The sequence below is a fragment of the Phycodurus eques genome, chromosome 4 (genome assembly GCF_024500275.1).
Source record: "Phycodurus eques isolate BA_2022a chromosome 4, UOR_Pequ_1.1, whole genome shotgun sequence".
Classification (NCBI taxonomy): domain Eukaryota; kingdom Metazoa; phylum Chordata; class Actinopteri; order Syngnathiformes; family Syngnathidae; genus Phycodurus; species Phycodurus eques.
The window spans coordinates 924,731-939,800 of record NC_084528.1 but is presented as its reverse complement, the minus strand read 5'-3'; the positions used below and the strand labels follow the sequence as shown (position 1 = coordinate 939,800).

At 43.1% G+C, this 15,070-nt stretch overlaps 1 protein-coding gene across 7 annotated transcripts in view; it reads right to left on the bottom strand.

Moving 5' to 3' along the window:
* Positions 1–12,410: 12,410 nt before the first annotated feature.
* Positions 12,411–15,070, bottom strand: part of ano10a (anoctamin 10a) — a 105,606-nt gene continuing 102,946 nt past the window's right edge. For all 7 annotated transcript variants that reach the window (XM_061673603.1, XM_061673600.1, XM_061673599.1 and 4 more), the window contains one exon: positions 12,411–12,617. In XM_061673603.1, coding sequence (XP_061529587.1) covers positions 12,570–12,617 — 48 coding nt within the window. In that variant the 3' untranslated portion in view covers positions 12,411–12,569. The remainder of the gene's footprint in view (positions 12,618–15,070) is intronic.

Here is a 15,070-nt window from a genome sequence, read left to right as displayed (position 1 = left end):
AACCTCTCGCCTTACTGCCTTTCCACCTGATCTACTGGACACACAATATATCAACATTTCTCATAAACATCATGTCAACCAACTCCTGAGATTTTCCCGTCATAGTCCCAACATTCAAAGTCTCCACATTCAGTTCTAAGCTCTGTGCTTTCCTCATCTCTTTCTGCCTAAAAACCCACTTTCCACCTCTCCTTCGTCTTCGACCCACAGTGACTGAATTTCCACCGGCGCCCTGCAGGTTAACAGCGCCGGTGACGGACGTCATTAACCCAGTCCCTGTCCGATCCGGTATGGAATTCTTTGGATTAACGCTCATATTTGTTTGGCAAAGGTTTAAGCCGGACGCCCTTCCTGACGCAACCGTCTGCATTTATCCGGGCTTGGGACCGGCCAACAGTTGGCACTGGCTTGTGCCCCCCATAAGCGCTGACACTGATTTTAGTTATTGCTAATGGGTGCCCTTTTTTGTGGGGGGGCTTGAGCACCTGCCCCTGAAAATGTCTGTCCACACCCGTGTTGCATGGTACTGCAATATATTAGCGCATTGTATGTATCTGTGCAATCACTTTGCTCTCCCTGTTTCAGTAAGATCAGAATTAAAGGGAGAATAGAGGCTTGCTTGTCTGTCTCAGACATAGTGCCTCTAGAAGACCAAGTTAAGTATTTAATAAGATGAGCAGCATATAATCTACTACACTGCAAAGGAAGGTAGAACATACATCACCCACTATGGATTTTCATACGCTAATCAACAACTGTAGGTTAGAAGCTACAAAAAGTACAGCTGTCTCAGTGAAGGTCACTCCAATTATATTTGATGGAAGTGCATCCTCATAAGCTACTTTTCCATAACAGGTGTCTCTTATGAATATAAATCAGAACAAGAAGCCGATGTGCGGTAGGATGAAGGTAACTGTCCAGTTTTTACAGTAGCGACAACGCTCCCAATGTCAATGTGACAGAAGACGACCGAGCTTCCATTAGAGGAGAGTTAGCAGTAGGTACACACTTAAATCTGAGCTACACCATGAAAATGGGAATGCGCTGACCAAATTTTCCATGTACTCTATGAAATTAATCTTCATGGTTATTAAAAAAGAGACTTCTTGGACAAATTATGATCCATAAATAATGTATATAATTGCCTGAATAATCAAGCTTTTGTGTTGAAAGACCAGTCATGTTCATTACCACTAGGCATTTAAAACAATTTATTTATTATTAAGATTCTGTTTAATTCATAATGAAGTCATAACAAAACAGGCAACATTATAAACATGTATGTATCGATTGGGATGATTGTACAAGATAATAATTTGGCGCTTTGCATTGTACAATATGTAGCAAGTAAAATGTCTCCTGTAGTTACAGTCTGTGTTTTAACCAAAAAGAAGCTACTTGCCTACTTTTTTCGCATTTACCCTTGACCAAATGTTAGGTAGAGTCTGGAACATTATGTAGGACATAACGATATAGTGAGACAGTTAAAAACAGAATTCATATGGAACCTCCCTGACCTCTAAAAGAGAGAAAGAGAGGGAAGAGTCAGACAGTTTATTAGATTACTTCAGATGTCTTGCGCTTTCCCATTGCCTCTTGGAAAACATGTCTGCTCCGTGGCTCGACACTGGCACCAAGTGGAATAAATAGACCATTGCCAAAGCATTAGAGTAAAATTATACACATGAAAGGGATAATGGCTGCCATGTATTTCTCAGGAAACAAGTGTCTTTTGATGCTTCATCATGAGCAAACGAAAAATCCATCAGCTGTTTATTGGTCAACAATAGCGAGTCTCAGAATATGGGGAAATCCCCATTATTTCCATGTTTCTCTTTCTTGTTTCAATTACAGTCTACATCTCATTTCTAGTGATTATTTTCTACACTTTCCTTCTTTTGACTCGGAAAAAAGCTTGGATTTAAATGTCAAGGCTGCTGCGGTAGCTGTCCCCTAGTTCACTGCCTGTGTGACCTACATTATAGCACTTGAAAACAGCGCATAGCAGAGAAAACAGCATATTCTCGCATTGAACAGACTGTCTGACAGCAAGGGAATGTGCGACAAGAAGTGACAAACAGTAGAAGAGGCTAACGTTAGCTGTTCCTCATCACACACACCCTCACGCTGAATTTTCATGAAACAATTATTTTTATAATGATATTATTTTTTGGAAAACTACATTGAACCGATGAGAGTACGCTGGCATGATTTGACTGCTGCGTCTCCATAGAAAAAAGTTTTGCTTTTTAGTTTAAAATGGCTAACTTTAAGGAGGATCCCTCGTCGTACATTGGGCACACGGAGAATCCCGTTTTGCATTCATCGTCGTTGCCATAAATCCGCATGGAACGGACCAAACATCCGGCTTTCCAGCTAGCCTGCTGCTACTTGTTGGCGACCGAGCCGCTCTAGCTTCACACTGTGTTAGATCAACTTTCTCCCATTAATTCTGCCGCCGTGCTGCGGTCCCCCTCTTCATCCTTATCCGCTTCTGTGCCTTCCATGTTATCTGTGCAGATCATTGGCGAGGTAGGCTGAATGCAAACCTCCTTCAGCGGAGACCTTTATTTCATTTTATTTTTAAAACAGACTTTATGCAGATCTCGGTGAAGCTACACAGCTACCAGTGTTGGGTAGATTACTTTGGAAATGTAATTGATTACAATTACAGGTTACCCTGTTGAAAATGTAATAGCAGTGTTACTATTTAAATTACTCTCAAAGTAATGTAATTACATTTGATTATTTTTCGATGACTTTTCTTAATTTAGAACAAATGCCCTAGTCTCAACTGTTAACCGTTTTTATATTTTATGACCTCATAGTGTTAAAATCATTCCTACACAAAGACATAATTGAACTTGACTTACTTTTTTTTACTGTTGGAACAGCTGCACAGTACATTTACTGTAACATTTTTCATTGACTTAACAATATCGAAAAACTTCCACACTCAAGAGTGTTCAAAAGTTAATGCAAATTAAATTAAGCACTTTCTCTGTAAAATCAAACCAGCCAGCAAAGCAACAAATAAAGCTAACAGATGTCCTTACACGATACATAGGTCATGTGAATATTATCATACAAAAAACCCAGATAACTGATGGCATTAATGTTCCATAAGTTTTTAACGAGCTCGGTGACGTCAAACCCGGAGATGGGAGAACCCACCTCAGAGTCCCCCTACTCTGCTTTCTCATAGGAAGACGTGTCGGTAGATGGAGAAGGTGTTTGAAGTATTCAGCCCACGACTCACAACGTCCAAAGTTGAGGTCAGCAGCCCCACTATACACAGTAGTGACGTGGACTGCTTCCCCCTCCTGAGACGTTGGACGGTGGACCATAATTTCCTCGAAGCCGTCCGGAAGTCTCCATGGCCTCACCGAACTTTCCACGCCCGGGTTTTTGCCTCAGTGACCACCTAAGCTGCATTCCACTTGACCAGCCGGTAACTATCAGCTGTCTCTGGAGTCCCACATGCCAAAAACGCTCGACAGGACTCCTTCTTCAGCCTGACGGCAACCCTGAGCGCTGGTGTCCACCACTGGGTTTGGGGATTGCCGCAATGACGGGCACCGACCAGTTTACGGTCACAGCGCCTGTTGGCCGCCTCAACAATTGAGGTGCAAAACATGGTCCACTGCGAGTCAATGTGCCCCGCCTACCCCAGGATGTGGGTGAAGTTCTGTCAGAGGTGGGAGTTGAAACTCCTTCTGACAGGGGATTCTGACAGATGTTCCCAGCAGACCCTCAAAATATGTTTATGCCTGCCAGGTTGGACGGGACTCTTCCCCAACCATCGGAGCCAACACACCAATTGTCCCACCTGCCCTGGGACGTGTTTGAAGTTCTGCCGGAGGTGGGAGTTGCAACTTTTTTATTTGTTTTAAACTTGTTCTGTTTAGCTGCATGGCCATGCAGAATGGTGGAGCTGTGGGACTTTTATGCTGGTACAGATTTGCTGTGTAACGGGAGTTTGAAATACTCCCTCTGCTTCTTTTTTTACTTTTTAATTATTCTGATTATTATTTAAAATGTAGCCGGGCAGAAAATGTTTTTAGGGGACAGACAGAGGGACAGAACGGACAAGAGGAATAAGGCTGTGAACTGCAATAACACGATAGTTAGTCTTGATATTTGACGACAAGAACCAAAACAAAACAGGCCCAAGGAGTCAAGCCAAGTGAACTGTGAATACCCACCCTATTAGTATGGTTACCAGGTCAACCATTGTCCCTTGACCGCTGATAATGTTTGTTGGGGTGTCGTGCATTAAAATTGGAGGACTGGCCGGCCAGAGAATCGGAGCCACCGGACCAGAGACCAGCACAGATTTGCCAGGACCTGGCCCGGCATCCACCTTATCATGTCTTGCTCCAGCCCCTCAGGGTACCCTGAATTAGATATGAACGCGCCCAATGTGTGAAATATGTACAGTGTGAGTTTAAAAAAATATATTCTGACTTTAAAAGCAGCTGTTTTGACACAAAGGCATTTTAATAAAAATCTTTAACTAGCGCAAAGCCACTATGTCTCAGTTTTAATTTGTTCCTGCTCAGCGGAAGCTGCCGTTCGCCCGGGATTCCACTGGCTTGGACCTGCATGCAGAAAACTCACCACAATGAGCGTTAAGTTCCTATTCTTTGCTGCGCTTCACTGTGACGGCTTTGTAGGGCTGCTTCAGATTTCAAGCCGGCAATAAGGTGAGCATTTTAATGCAGCCCTATGGGGGGCACAAGCCAGTGCAATCAGTTGGCCTGTCCCAAACCCGGATAAATGCAGAGGGTTGCGTCAGGAAGGGCATCCGGCTTAAAACTTTGCCAAACAATTATGAGTGTTCATCCAAGAATTCCATACCGGATCGGGCGTGGACAACGTCCGCCACCGGCGCCGTTAACCTACAGGGCGCCGGTGGAAATTCAGCTACTGTGGGTCGAAGACGAAGGAGAGATGGAAGGTGGGTTCTTAGTGGTGTGTAAAATGACTCTGGTGGTGGTGAGGAAGATTAAGAACACAAAGGCAGAGCAGAGGGCCATGTGGTGAAAGCTGAGAAAGGAAGAGTGTTGTGCGGCTTTTCGGGAAGACTTGAAACAGACTCTCGTTGGACAGTAGTAGTGCTGGACCACTACAGCCAAGGTGATCAGAGAGACAGGCAGGAGAGTACTTGGTGTATCTTCTAGCACGAAATGACAGAAGGAAACTTGGTGGTTGAACCTCAAACTACAGGAAATCATACAAGTTAGCTAAGAAGTGGGACACTGAGAGGACAGGGGAGAGGAGAAAGGCATACATTGCGATGCGACATAGGGCAAAGGGGAGGTGGCAAAGGCCAAAAAAGAGGCACATGATGACATGTATGCCAGCTTGGACACGAAAGACGGACAAGATCTATACTGGTTGGCCAGACAGAGGGATCGAGATGGGAAGGATGTGCAGCAGGTTAGGGTGAATGGAAATGTGTTGAATGGTGCCAGTAGTGTACTGGATAGATGGAAAGAGTACTTTGAGGAGTTGATGAATGAGGAAAATGAGAGAGAAGGAAGAGTAGAAGAGGTAAGTGTAGTGGACCAGGAAGTGGCAATGATTAGTAAGGGGGAAGTTAGAAATGCATTAAAAGATGATGAAAAATGGAAAGGGAGTTGGTCCTGATGGCATTCCTGTGGAGGTCTGGAAGCATCTAGGAGAGGTGGCTGTGGAGTTTTTGACCAGCTTGTTTAACAGAATTCTAGCAGGTGAGAAGATGACTGCGGAATGGAGGGAAAGTGTGCTGGTGCCCATTTTTAAGAACAAGGGTGATGTGCAGATCTGTGGGACCTATTGAGGAATAAAGTTCATGAGCCACACAATGAAGTTATGGAAAAGAGTAGTGGAGGGTAAACTCAGGACAGAAGTGAGTATTTGCGAGCAGCAGTATGGTTTCATGCCTAGAAAGAGTATTACAGATGTATTATTTGCCTTGAGGATGTTGATGGAAAAGTACAGAAAATGTCAGAAGGAGCTACACCTTGTTTCTTTCTTTCTTTCTATGAAAGAGTACCCAGAGAGGAACTGTGGTACTATATGCGGAAGTCTGGAGTGGCAGAGAAGTTTAAGGTGGAGGTGGGACTGCATCAGAGATCAGTTATGAGCCCCTTCCTGTTTGCAGTGGTAATTGATAGGCTGACAGATGAAGTTAGACTGGAATCCCCGTGGACCATGATATCTGCAGATGACATTGTGATCTGCAGTGAAAGTAGGGAGCAGGTGGAAGAAAAGTTAGAAAGGTGGAGGCGTGCACTGGAAAGTTGAGGAATGAAGATTAGCTGAAGTAAGACAGAATATATGTGCATGAATGAGAGGGGTGGAGGGGGAAGAGTGAGGCTACAAGGAGAAGCGATAGCGAGGGTGGAGGACTTTAAATACTTGGGGTCAACAGTCCAGAGCAATGGTGAGTGTGGTCAGGAAGTGAAGAAATGGGTCCAAGCAGGTTGGAACGGGTGGAGGAAGGTGTCAGGTGTGTTATGTGACAGAAGAGTCTCTGCTAGGATGAAGGGCAACGTTTATCAAACAGTGGTGAGGTCAGCCATGATGTAGAGAGAGTAGAGCAGGGGTGCTCAATGTGGTAGTATTGGTAGATCACATGACATGGCGTGACATAAAAAAAAAGACATCAGCCTATCATCCATCCCGTTGCTTGATATACATATATAATCGATAATATCTGAATTTTTCTGACACTTAGGTCACGCACATGCGCAAACAACGCTGCTAAAAGGTAACTGCAGATGCGCAAACAACGGCGCCAAGTGTGTCAAAACTAACAAGTGAGTCAGTGAGTTACCTCCAATTTTTATCTCTTAGTGTTTTCTCTTAAACTTAAGATAGGGTACAAAAATGAGTGGGGGAGCTGGACCAAGTAAGAAGACTAAAACTTACCACTTTCATACGGAATGGGACGAGGAGTATTTTTTCACGATGACATTTTCGAAATGCGTATGCCTCATCTGCCAGTCTTCCATCGCATTACCAAAGAACGGAAATGTGGAGCGGCATTTTAGGACTGTGCATGGAAAATACGACACTGACTACGCATCTCTGGCTGATTCACTTTAGTGCAAGTCATCGGAGTAAACTCAAGTAATGACAAAAAAAATTACATTGTTTATCATGTTGTGTTGTGCAAGATTGGCTCATGCGGTGATGCAAGGTACATCAACATACATTGGTGCTGAGCTGTGTCGGCGGCCCAGAATTTTAGCTCACTGGTAGCGCTCTGAGCTCTCGAACCGGAGACATGGTCACGGTCCCCACTCCCCAAAAAAAAGGTAGATCGCGGGAGGTTGGCTGCTTGAAAAGTAGATATTGGGGCAACAAAGTTTGGGCACCCCTGGAGTAGAGATTAGAGACAGAGGCACTGAAGAAACAACAGGAAGCAGAGCTGGAGGTGGCGGAAATGAAGATGTTGAGGTTCTCTCTAGGAGTGACAAGGTTGCAGAAAATTAGAAATGAGCTCATCAGAGGGACAGCCAAGGTTAGATGTTTTGGAGACAAAGTTAGAAAGAGCAGACTTCGATGGTTTGGACACGCCAAGAGGAGAGAGAGTGAGTATATTGGTAGGAGGGTGATGAGGATGGAGCTGCCAGGAAAGAGAGCTAGAGGAAGACCAAAGAGTAGGTTGATAGATGTAGTGAGGGAAGGCATGAGGCAGTTGGTGTGAGAGAGGAGGATGCAGGAGATAGGCTTACATGGAAAAGGATGACACGCTGTGGCGACCCCTAAAGGGACAAGTCGAAAGGAAAAGAAGAAGTTGCTTATAATTGAATTGTTACACTTTGCGATTGCCTTGGTTGTTCCATTGTTACAATCTAGGATTGCAATGTTTGGTTTGGTTGGTGGATGGTTTCATTGGACATAAGATGGCGCTTATCTGTGTCGACGCCTCGATTACATGCCCTCTAGTATTGTTGATGTTTTTCGTTTGTCTTTGGGGAGTCTTTCACGAACTTTGGCAAATCCGCTCATTTCCCCCCCCCCCCCCCGAGTTACTCACCGAGGGTGGAGGGGGATGGTGGTTGCGGTCTATTCGGTTGGCTTCATACATTAATTTTGACAATGGTACAACAATTTCTGCATAGTTTGGAATCCATGCTCTACAATAATTCGTCAGACCTAAAAACTGACATCATATGTTTCTTCGTCTGTGGTTTAGGGGCTTTTAACACTATAGCTTTCCTGTTTTCTAATATAGTCTTTCCTCCTACACTTAAATGATGGCCTAGATATTTTACTTGCCTTTTACACTATTGCAATTTATTTTTGTTAACTTTATGTCCCTCTTCTGCTAGATGATGCAGTAAGGCCAATGAATCTTTGATGCATGTCTCTCCATCTGGAGATGCCAGGAGCAAATCATCTCCATAGAGTAAAATTTGGCTCCCTCCTGGGGGAGTGAATTTCGACATGCTTGTTCTCATTACTTGTGAATAAATGGTTGGACTTTCACAGTAACCTTGTGGTAATTTAGTAAATGTATATTTTTTTGCCCTCAAATGTGAATGCAAACCAAAATAGACTGTTCCTTTCTACTGGTACAGAAAAGAAATCATTACTTATGCCCACCACTGTAAACACAGTAGCGTCTGGTTTCAATGAATTTAACAATGTGTGTGGATCTGGTACGCATGCTACTCTCTGTATTACTGCAGAATTTATTACCTGTAAGTCTTACACCATTCTCCAACCCACTGAAGGTGGGGCCTTTTTCATGGGGAAAATGGGTGTGTTACATGGTGATTCTGGACACGTCACTATAACTCCTGCCTTAATTAGTGCTTCAATTACCGGTTTGATTCCTTCATGTGCATCTGGTTTTAATGGATATTGACGAATGCATGGTCTATATTCTGTTTTGGGTCTAATTTGTACTGGTAAAGCCCCTTTAATAAGGCCTACATCAAATGGTCCTGTGGACCATAATTGTTTTGGAACTTTTCTGTAATATTTCTTCATCAATTTCAGTTAGGATCATTTGGTCTAATCAAACAGGATGCATGTGTTTCCCTTCATCACCCTGTATTGTCCAGACCAGTTGACGCACATTATTCCAGTTTGTTTTCTATTTGCTGCCAATCATCTGACTCCTGTCCTTGTTTTACTAATGTTCCCATATGTTTCCACTGTGACTCATAATCTTTGCACAATGAAATATGTGGGACACTTGTATTTTTATACAGTTCCTTTAATTTGTCTGGTAAAATAATTTCTGCCGCCACTTTTGCTTCATTGTCTGAGTACAGATAATCTACAGTAATTTTATCAGGTGTCGCATGTCGTAACTTTTTTTCATATCCTGGGTCTGGCCCTGGTGTGTTTTTGTACCACAGAGTTATATGCAGCTCATCACCTTTTTTATTATCTTCTACTTCCGTGATAAACTGCAAGGCTGCAGACAACAGGGCTTTTCCCATGTTTAACGGTGGTTTGTCTGGGACATCGATTGTGTAATAGAATATAATTTCTCTGCTTTCCAGTGTCACACAGAGGTCCTCTCTTTTTAATTCATGTTTTCGTTTCACCACAATATTTCCATTTGATGATGGGATGAGTACAAGTCCTAGTTGGAATAAGCCATCTCTTCCCAACAAATTCACAGGGCACTCCGGGACTTCGAAAATGGGCATTCTAAAAATTCTCCCCTGTGGGTCTCTAATCCACACAGGCTCAAGTTCCATGGCAAAAGTAATTTGCCCATTTGCAGATCTAACTATTGCCTTATGTCCCGATAGTTTGGAACCTGGAATCTTTTCCCGACATGCAGTCCTACATGCTCCTGTATCGCAAAGAAATTTCATTTCTTTCCCATTTACTGACAAGGTTATTTCAGGTTTTTCAGTGTCCAAACTCAGAATGTCCTGTAAATTGAAATCCACTTCCTCATTCATTTAATGATTACACAAAAAGATTTGTTGAGTTGGGAAGCAGGCTGGCTTAGTCATGCGGTAGTTTGTCCGAATTCTCTTTTATTTTTTTTAGGGCAGTCACGTGCAATGTGGCCTCTGTCTCCACAGCACCAACAGACTGTATTATCATAACTTCGACCTCCACCATATCTTCCTCTCCCACGGCCTCTGCCGCGTCCTCTAAAATTTTTTCTCTCTCTGCCTTGATAGTATATTTCTGCTCCTTCGTTGAGGAAGACATCTATCTTCTTTTTTGTCCTAACACTCTTTCTGCGTGGAGGGCATGATTAACATATTCCTCCAGAGGGCCAGTTGCTAGGTTTATCCAATGTTTATCTACCCATCTGTTAATGTGTTCTTTCCGAATTCGCATTTAAAGCATTTTTTAACTGTTGCCGATAAGGGCCCTGAAGATTTGCATCCTCATTCTAGCCGCAGTTTGCTTTAAAACAAGCAGTCATTCTAACCCTATATTCTTCAAAAAGTTCATCATCTTTTTGTTCCACCCTACTAATTTCCATGTAATTTGCCCTTTTGCGGAACCTGGCTATGGTTCTTTCTATCAAAGCCGTAACTTGATGTTGTAATTCTCTGTCATTATGTGGCATTACAACACAATAGTGTTTTGGGTCCCAATCTCTTCGGCAAAGATGCCAATCAGGCCCCATTGCAGTCATCCAAATTTGTTGAGTTTCTGCTCCATTTAAATGATAGGATTGTCTAAGATTTTCCATTTCCTCAACAAACTGGACAATGTCTACTTTGTAGGGTGTGATGCCGGCTGCGGCCTTTTTCACATCCTCATTAGTCCAGGTCCTATAGACCAAAATAGTTTCTTTGTGGTCCTCTTGTACATTTGGATTTGCCACCTCAATCATTGGATATAAATCCATGTCTCCCTCGTCTGAGGTTATATTTGTTATTTTGGGAATGGGAGAAAATGTTCCTCCCATAGTTTGAGACCAATTCATTTGTACCCCTCCTGATCGTAAAACTCGTTGAGGTTCTGACTCATGAGTTGGAGGAAGTTCATGAGGTGGCAAAAGCATCAGCACGGGGGTGCTGATGCTGTTGTTCCCTCATTCTTTTCACACCTTTTTTCAACCATCTTTTTCTCGCTAATTCTTACCATTGGTCCTGTCTCGTCATCTTCCTGTCTTTGAAACAACATATTTTTATCCCTACCTGCCTGCTCTTTTTTGTTCATTTGTTAAGTCCTTCTTTTTCTTCCTTCCCTTTTCTCTTTTAGACGGCATGTTTAGCCAGAAGAGTAAGTCGTCAAATCCATCTTTTTCTATTTGTGATATATCATTTTTGTGTCGACACTTTATTTCGTTTCGAAGTTGAACTAATTTTTGCGAATTTAGCTGACCAGCGAAACCGTATTTGGTTATCCACGTGTTTAAATGTTTTATTTTGGAAGGGTTTTGGAGTTGAACATATTTCCAATCTTTACACGTTAGGCGTTCTTTTGGATACGTTTTACTGTTATTTTTTCCCATTTTGTGAATTTGGAAGTCAGTTTATTTGCACCTAGAGTGACCTAAATACTGACTTTCTTCAAAAATGACAGGGTGACAATGAATGTCTGAGTTTTGGTAACCCTCAAGCTTCTACCCACACGGGGCGGAGGATTCTTGCCTCTGCTTCCAAACCCAGTTGTCACTTACAATCCAGTCTTATACATTCATACTTTTACACATTGATATTAGTAACGTTTTTACAAACACACGAAAACACGGAAACACAGCCCGTATCAGGGGGTTCGGTACACCATACTCCCAAAGCACCCCCCACAGGACTCCCTGAGGGACACGGTCAAACACCTTCTCAAACACCTTCTCCAAGTCCACAAAACACATGTAGACTGGTTGGGCGAACTCCCATGCACCCTTGAGGACCCTGCCGATGGTGTAGAGCTGGTCAACTGTTCCATGGCCAGGACGAGAACAACACTGCTCCTCGTGAATCTGAGATTCGACTTCCCGACGGACCCAGGTAGGAGAGGTCTTAGAAGACAATTCAACACCTTCTGAGACAAACAGTACAGTCCAGTTGCGCTCAATTCAGTACCCTGAGAATATCATCTTAAACATATTTTCTGGCTGATTGGGTTTCAAAAGTTGCTTTTGCTCTTAACTATCTACAACTCCTACGAGCTAACTGTAGCACATTTGCCAATTAGATGTCCCTAAAACAAACACAACATACAGCGATGTAGCTTAAAATACAGTGACTTCAAAGCATTTGATTCAACCAAATCATTTTTTATATTTCCACTAACATGAATACTGAAAGGCTGTTTTGAGCAATGGTGACAATAAAATGTCCATGCACTAGTTTTTTTTTCTTTTTTCAAAGATTCATCAAAAGTAAGCTCATGAGATAAAAATGCAATTTGTTTTGAGTTTCATGTTTAAAATATTTGTATTGATTTTCCCAACATATATTCAATATTCAATACATATATTTATATGTATATATATATATATTCAGCCTTTATTACAGCAATTTCCTTTATACAGCAGCATGTTATCATTTATACATATTTCATTAATAGAGATTTCATGTCATCTGAATTCAAGACATAAATGCTGTCTTTTGAGGTCATCATTGTGTGTTTGTTCTTCACTCCTCTTCACTTGCAGGTCTTAGCAATGGGACTTGAAGCATTTTCTGAAACACAGGACAAACAGCAGTTAAACTAAAAATATATATTTTTTGCCATGTTTGTGCATTGAGTAGTTTGTATGCTGTTTTAAATACTGTTTTAAAAACTTAAAATAATCAGCAGAAAAGTGATAGCGATCCTACATCCTCGTTTTCTTAATAGTTCTTAATAGGTTTGAAAGTTGGTCTACATTATTTACAGCATGAAAAGCTGCCTGGTCGAGATGACTGTGGATATCTTAGCATCTCCAAGACAAAGACAAAACCTAGGTTCAGAATCAGAATCACCTTTATTTGCCAAGTATGTCAAAAACACAAGGAATTTGATTTCGGTAGTTGGAGCTGCTCTAGTACGTCAATTGACAAAGAATACTTTTCAGACATAAAAACACAGTCACTGAGCAATAAAGGATTACCAGTAATGTAGTAATATATTTTTTTTTTTTTTTTTACAATTTATTATTATTATTTTTTTGGGTCAATTGTGCAAAATGATGCCGAGTACTCAAGCAATTAGAGCACTTTGAAATGAGTAATAGCAACAGTCTGGTGCAGTGACCATTGTGAAATTGGCACAGAGGCTTCAAGAAATTTGTGCAGTTTAAAGTGACTATTAGTGGAATAATCTGGGACAATGTCAATTGTGAAAATGGTGCATATACTTCTCAAGCACGAGTAGCCAGTATTGGTCAACAACAGATATGCAAGTGGTGCAGGGTGGCCAGACTACTACAGTAAGTGGACGAGGAATATATAATTGTCCCGACAGAGATGTAACTACAATCTCAAGACAAAATTGGCAGCATGTTAAATGGAATTGTAAGTTAACTGTTTAAGAAGTTAATGGCAAAAGGGAAGAAGCTCATGGAATGTCTGCTTGTTTTAGTTTTCCCGAGGGAAGGAGCTGGAAGATGTGGTGACCAGGATGAGAGGGTCCAAGAGGATTTTGGATGCTCTTGTCTTAGTTCTGGCAGCGTGCAAGTCCTCGAGGGTGGATCGGGGCGTACCAACAATCTTTTCAGCAGTTTTGATTTTCCGTTGCAGTCGGAGTTTGTCCTTTTTTGTAGCAGCACCAAAGCAGACTGTGATGGATGAATAGAGGACTGATTCGACCACTGCTGCAGCCACAGGAAGTACATCCTCTGCTGGGCCTTTTTGAGGATGGAATTGATGTTGATCTCCCACTTCAGGTCCTAAGAGACTGAATTTCCCAGGAACTTGAAGGTCTCGACTGTTGACGCAGGGCAGTTGGACAGCATGAGGGGCGGCTGTGGCGAAGGATGCCTCCTGAAGTCCACGATCATCTCTACAGTCTTGAGCGTGTTCAGCTCCAAGTTGTGTCGGCCGCACCACAGCTCCAGCCGCTCCACTTCCTGTTGATACACAGAGTTGTCACCGTCTTTGATGAGGCCAATGACTGTGGCGTCGTCTGCAAACTTCAGGAGTTTGACAGCTGGGTGCGTTGAGGTGCAATCGTTCGTGTAGAGAGATAAGAGCACCGGAGAGAGGACACAACCTTGGGGCGCTCCAGTGCTGGTGGTGCGTGTAGATGAGGTGGTATCCCCCAGCCTCACCTGCTTGTGTCCAAGCTGGAGAAGCATGGAGGAAAGGAGTTCAGGGATGATGGTATTGAACGCTGAGCTGAAGTCCACGAACAGGATCTCCACGTAGGTCCCTGCACTGTCGAGGTGTTCTAGGATGAAGTGCAGTCCCATGTGGACTGCGTCATCCGCAGACCTGTTTGCTCGGAAGGCAAACTGCAGGGGGTCCAGCAGGGGACCTTGTGATGTGTTTGAGGTGGTCCAGCACGAGGCGTTCAAAGGACTTCATAACCACAGATATCAGGGCGACAGGCCTGTAGTCATTCAGACCCAAGATTGCAAGTTTCTTGGGGACTGGGATGATGGTGGAGCGTTTGAAATGGGATGGTACGTCACACAGTTCCAGAGATGTATCGAAGACATAAGACTGGACCGAGCTGGTCCGCGCAGACTTTGAGGCAGGATGGAGACACAAGGTCTTGGCCTGCCGCTTTGTTGAATCTTTTGTAGTTTGAAGATGCATCTCACCTCCTGTTTCTGAATGGTCAACGCAGGAGGGGGAGTCAGAGGTGTGATGATGGTCAGTGGTGTGGCTGCGTGGGTTTGGGGTGTGAAAGTGTCCTTTTAAAGTCTGCAAATAGAAGTCGTCTGCTTGTCCTTTATTGTTCTCAGCTTGGGGGGATGGTCGTTTGTAATTGGTTAGCGATTGTAATGCATGCCACACTGATTTAGTCCATCCATCCATCCATCCATCTTCTGTACCGCTTTTCCTCACTAGGGTCGCAAGCGTGCTGGAGACTATCCCAAATATCTTCGGGCGAGAGGCGGGGTACACCCTGAACCAGTCGCCAGCCAATCGCAGGGCATGTTTTTGGGATGTGGAAGGAAACCGGACTAACTGGAGAAAACCCACGCAGG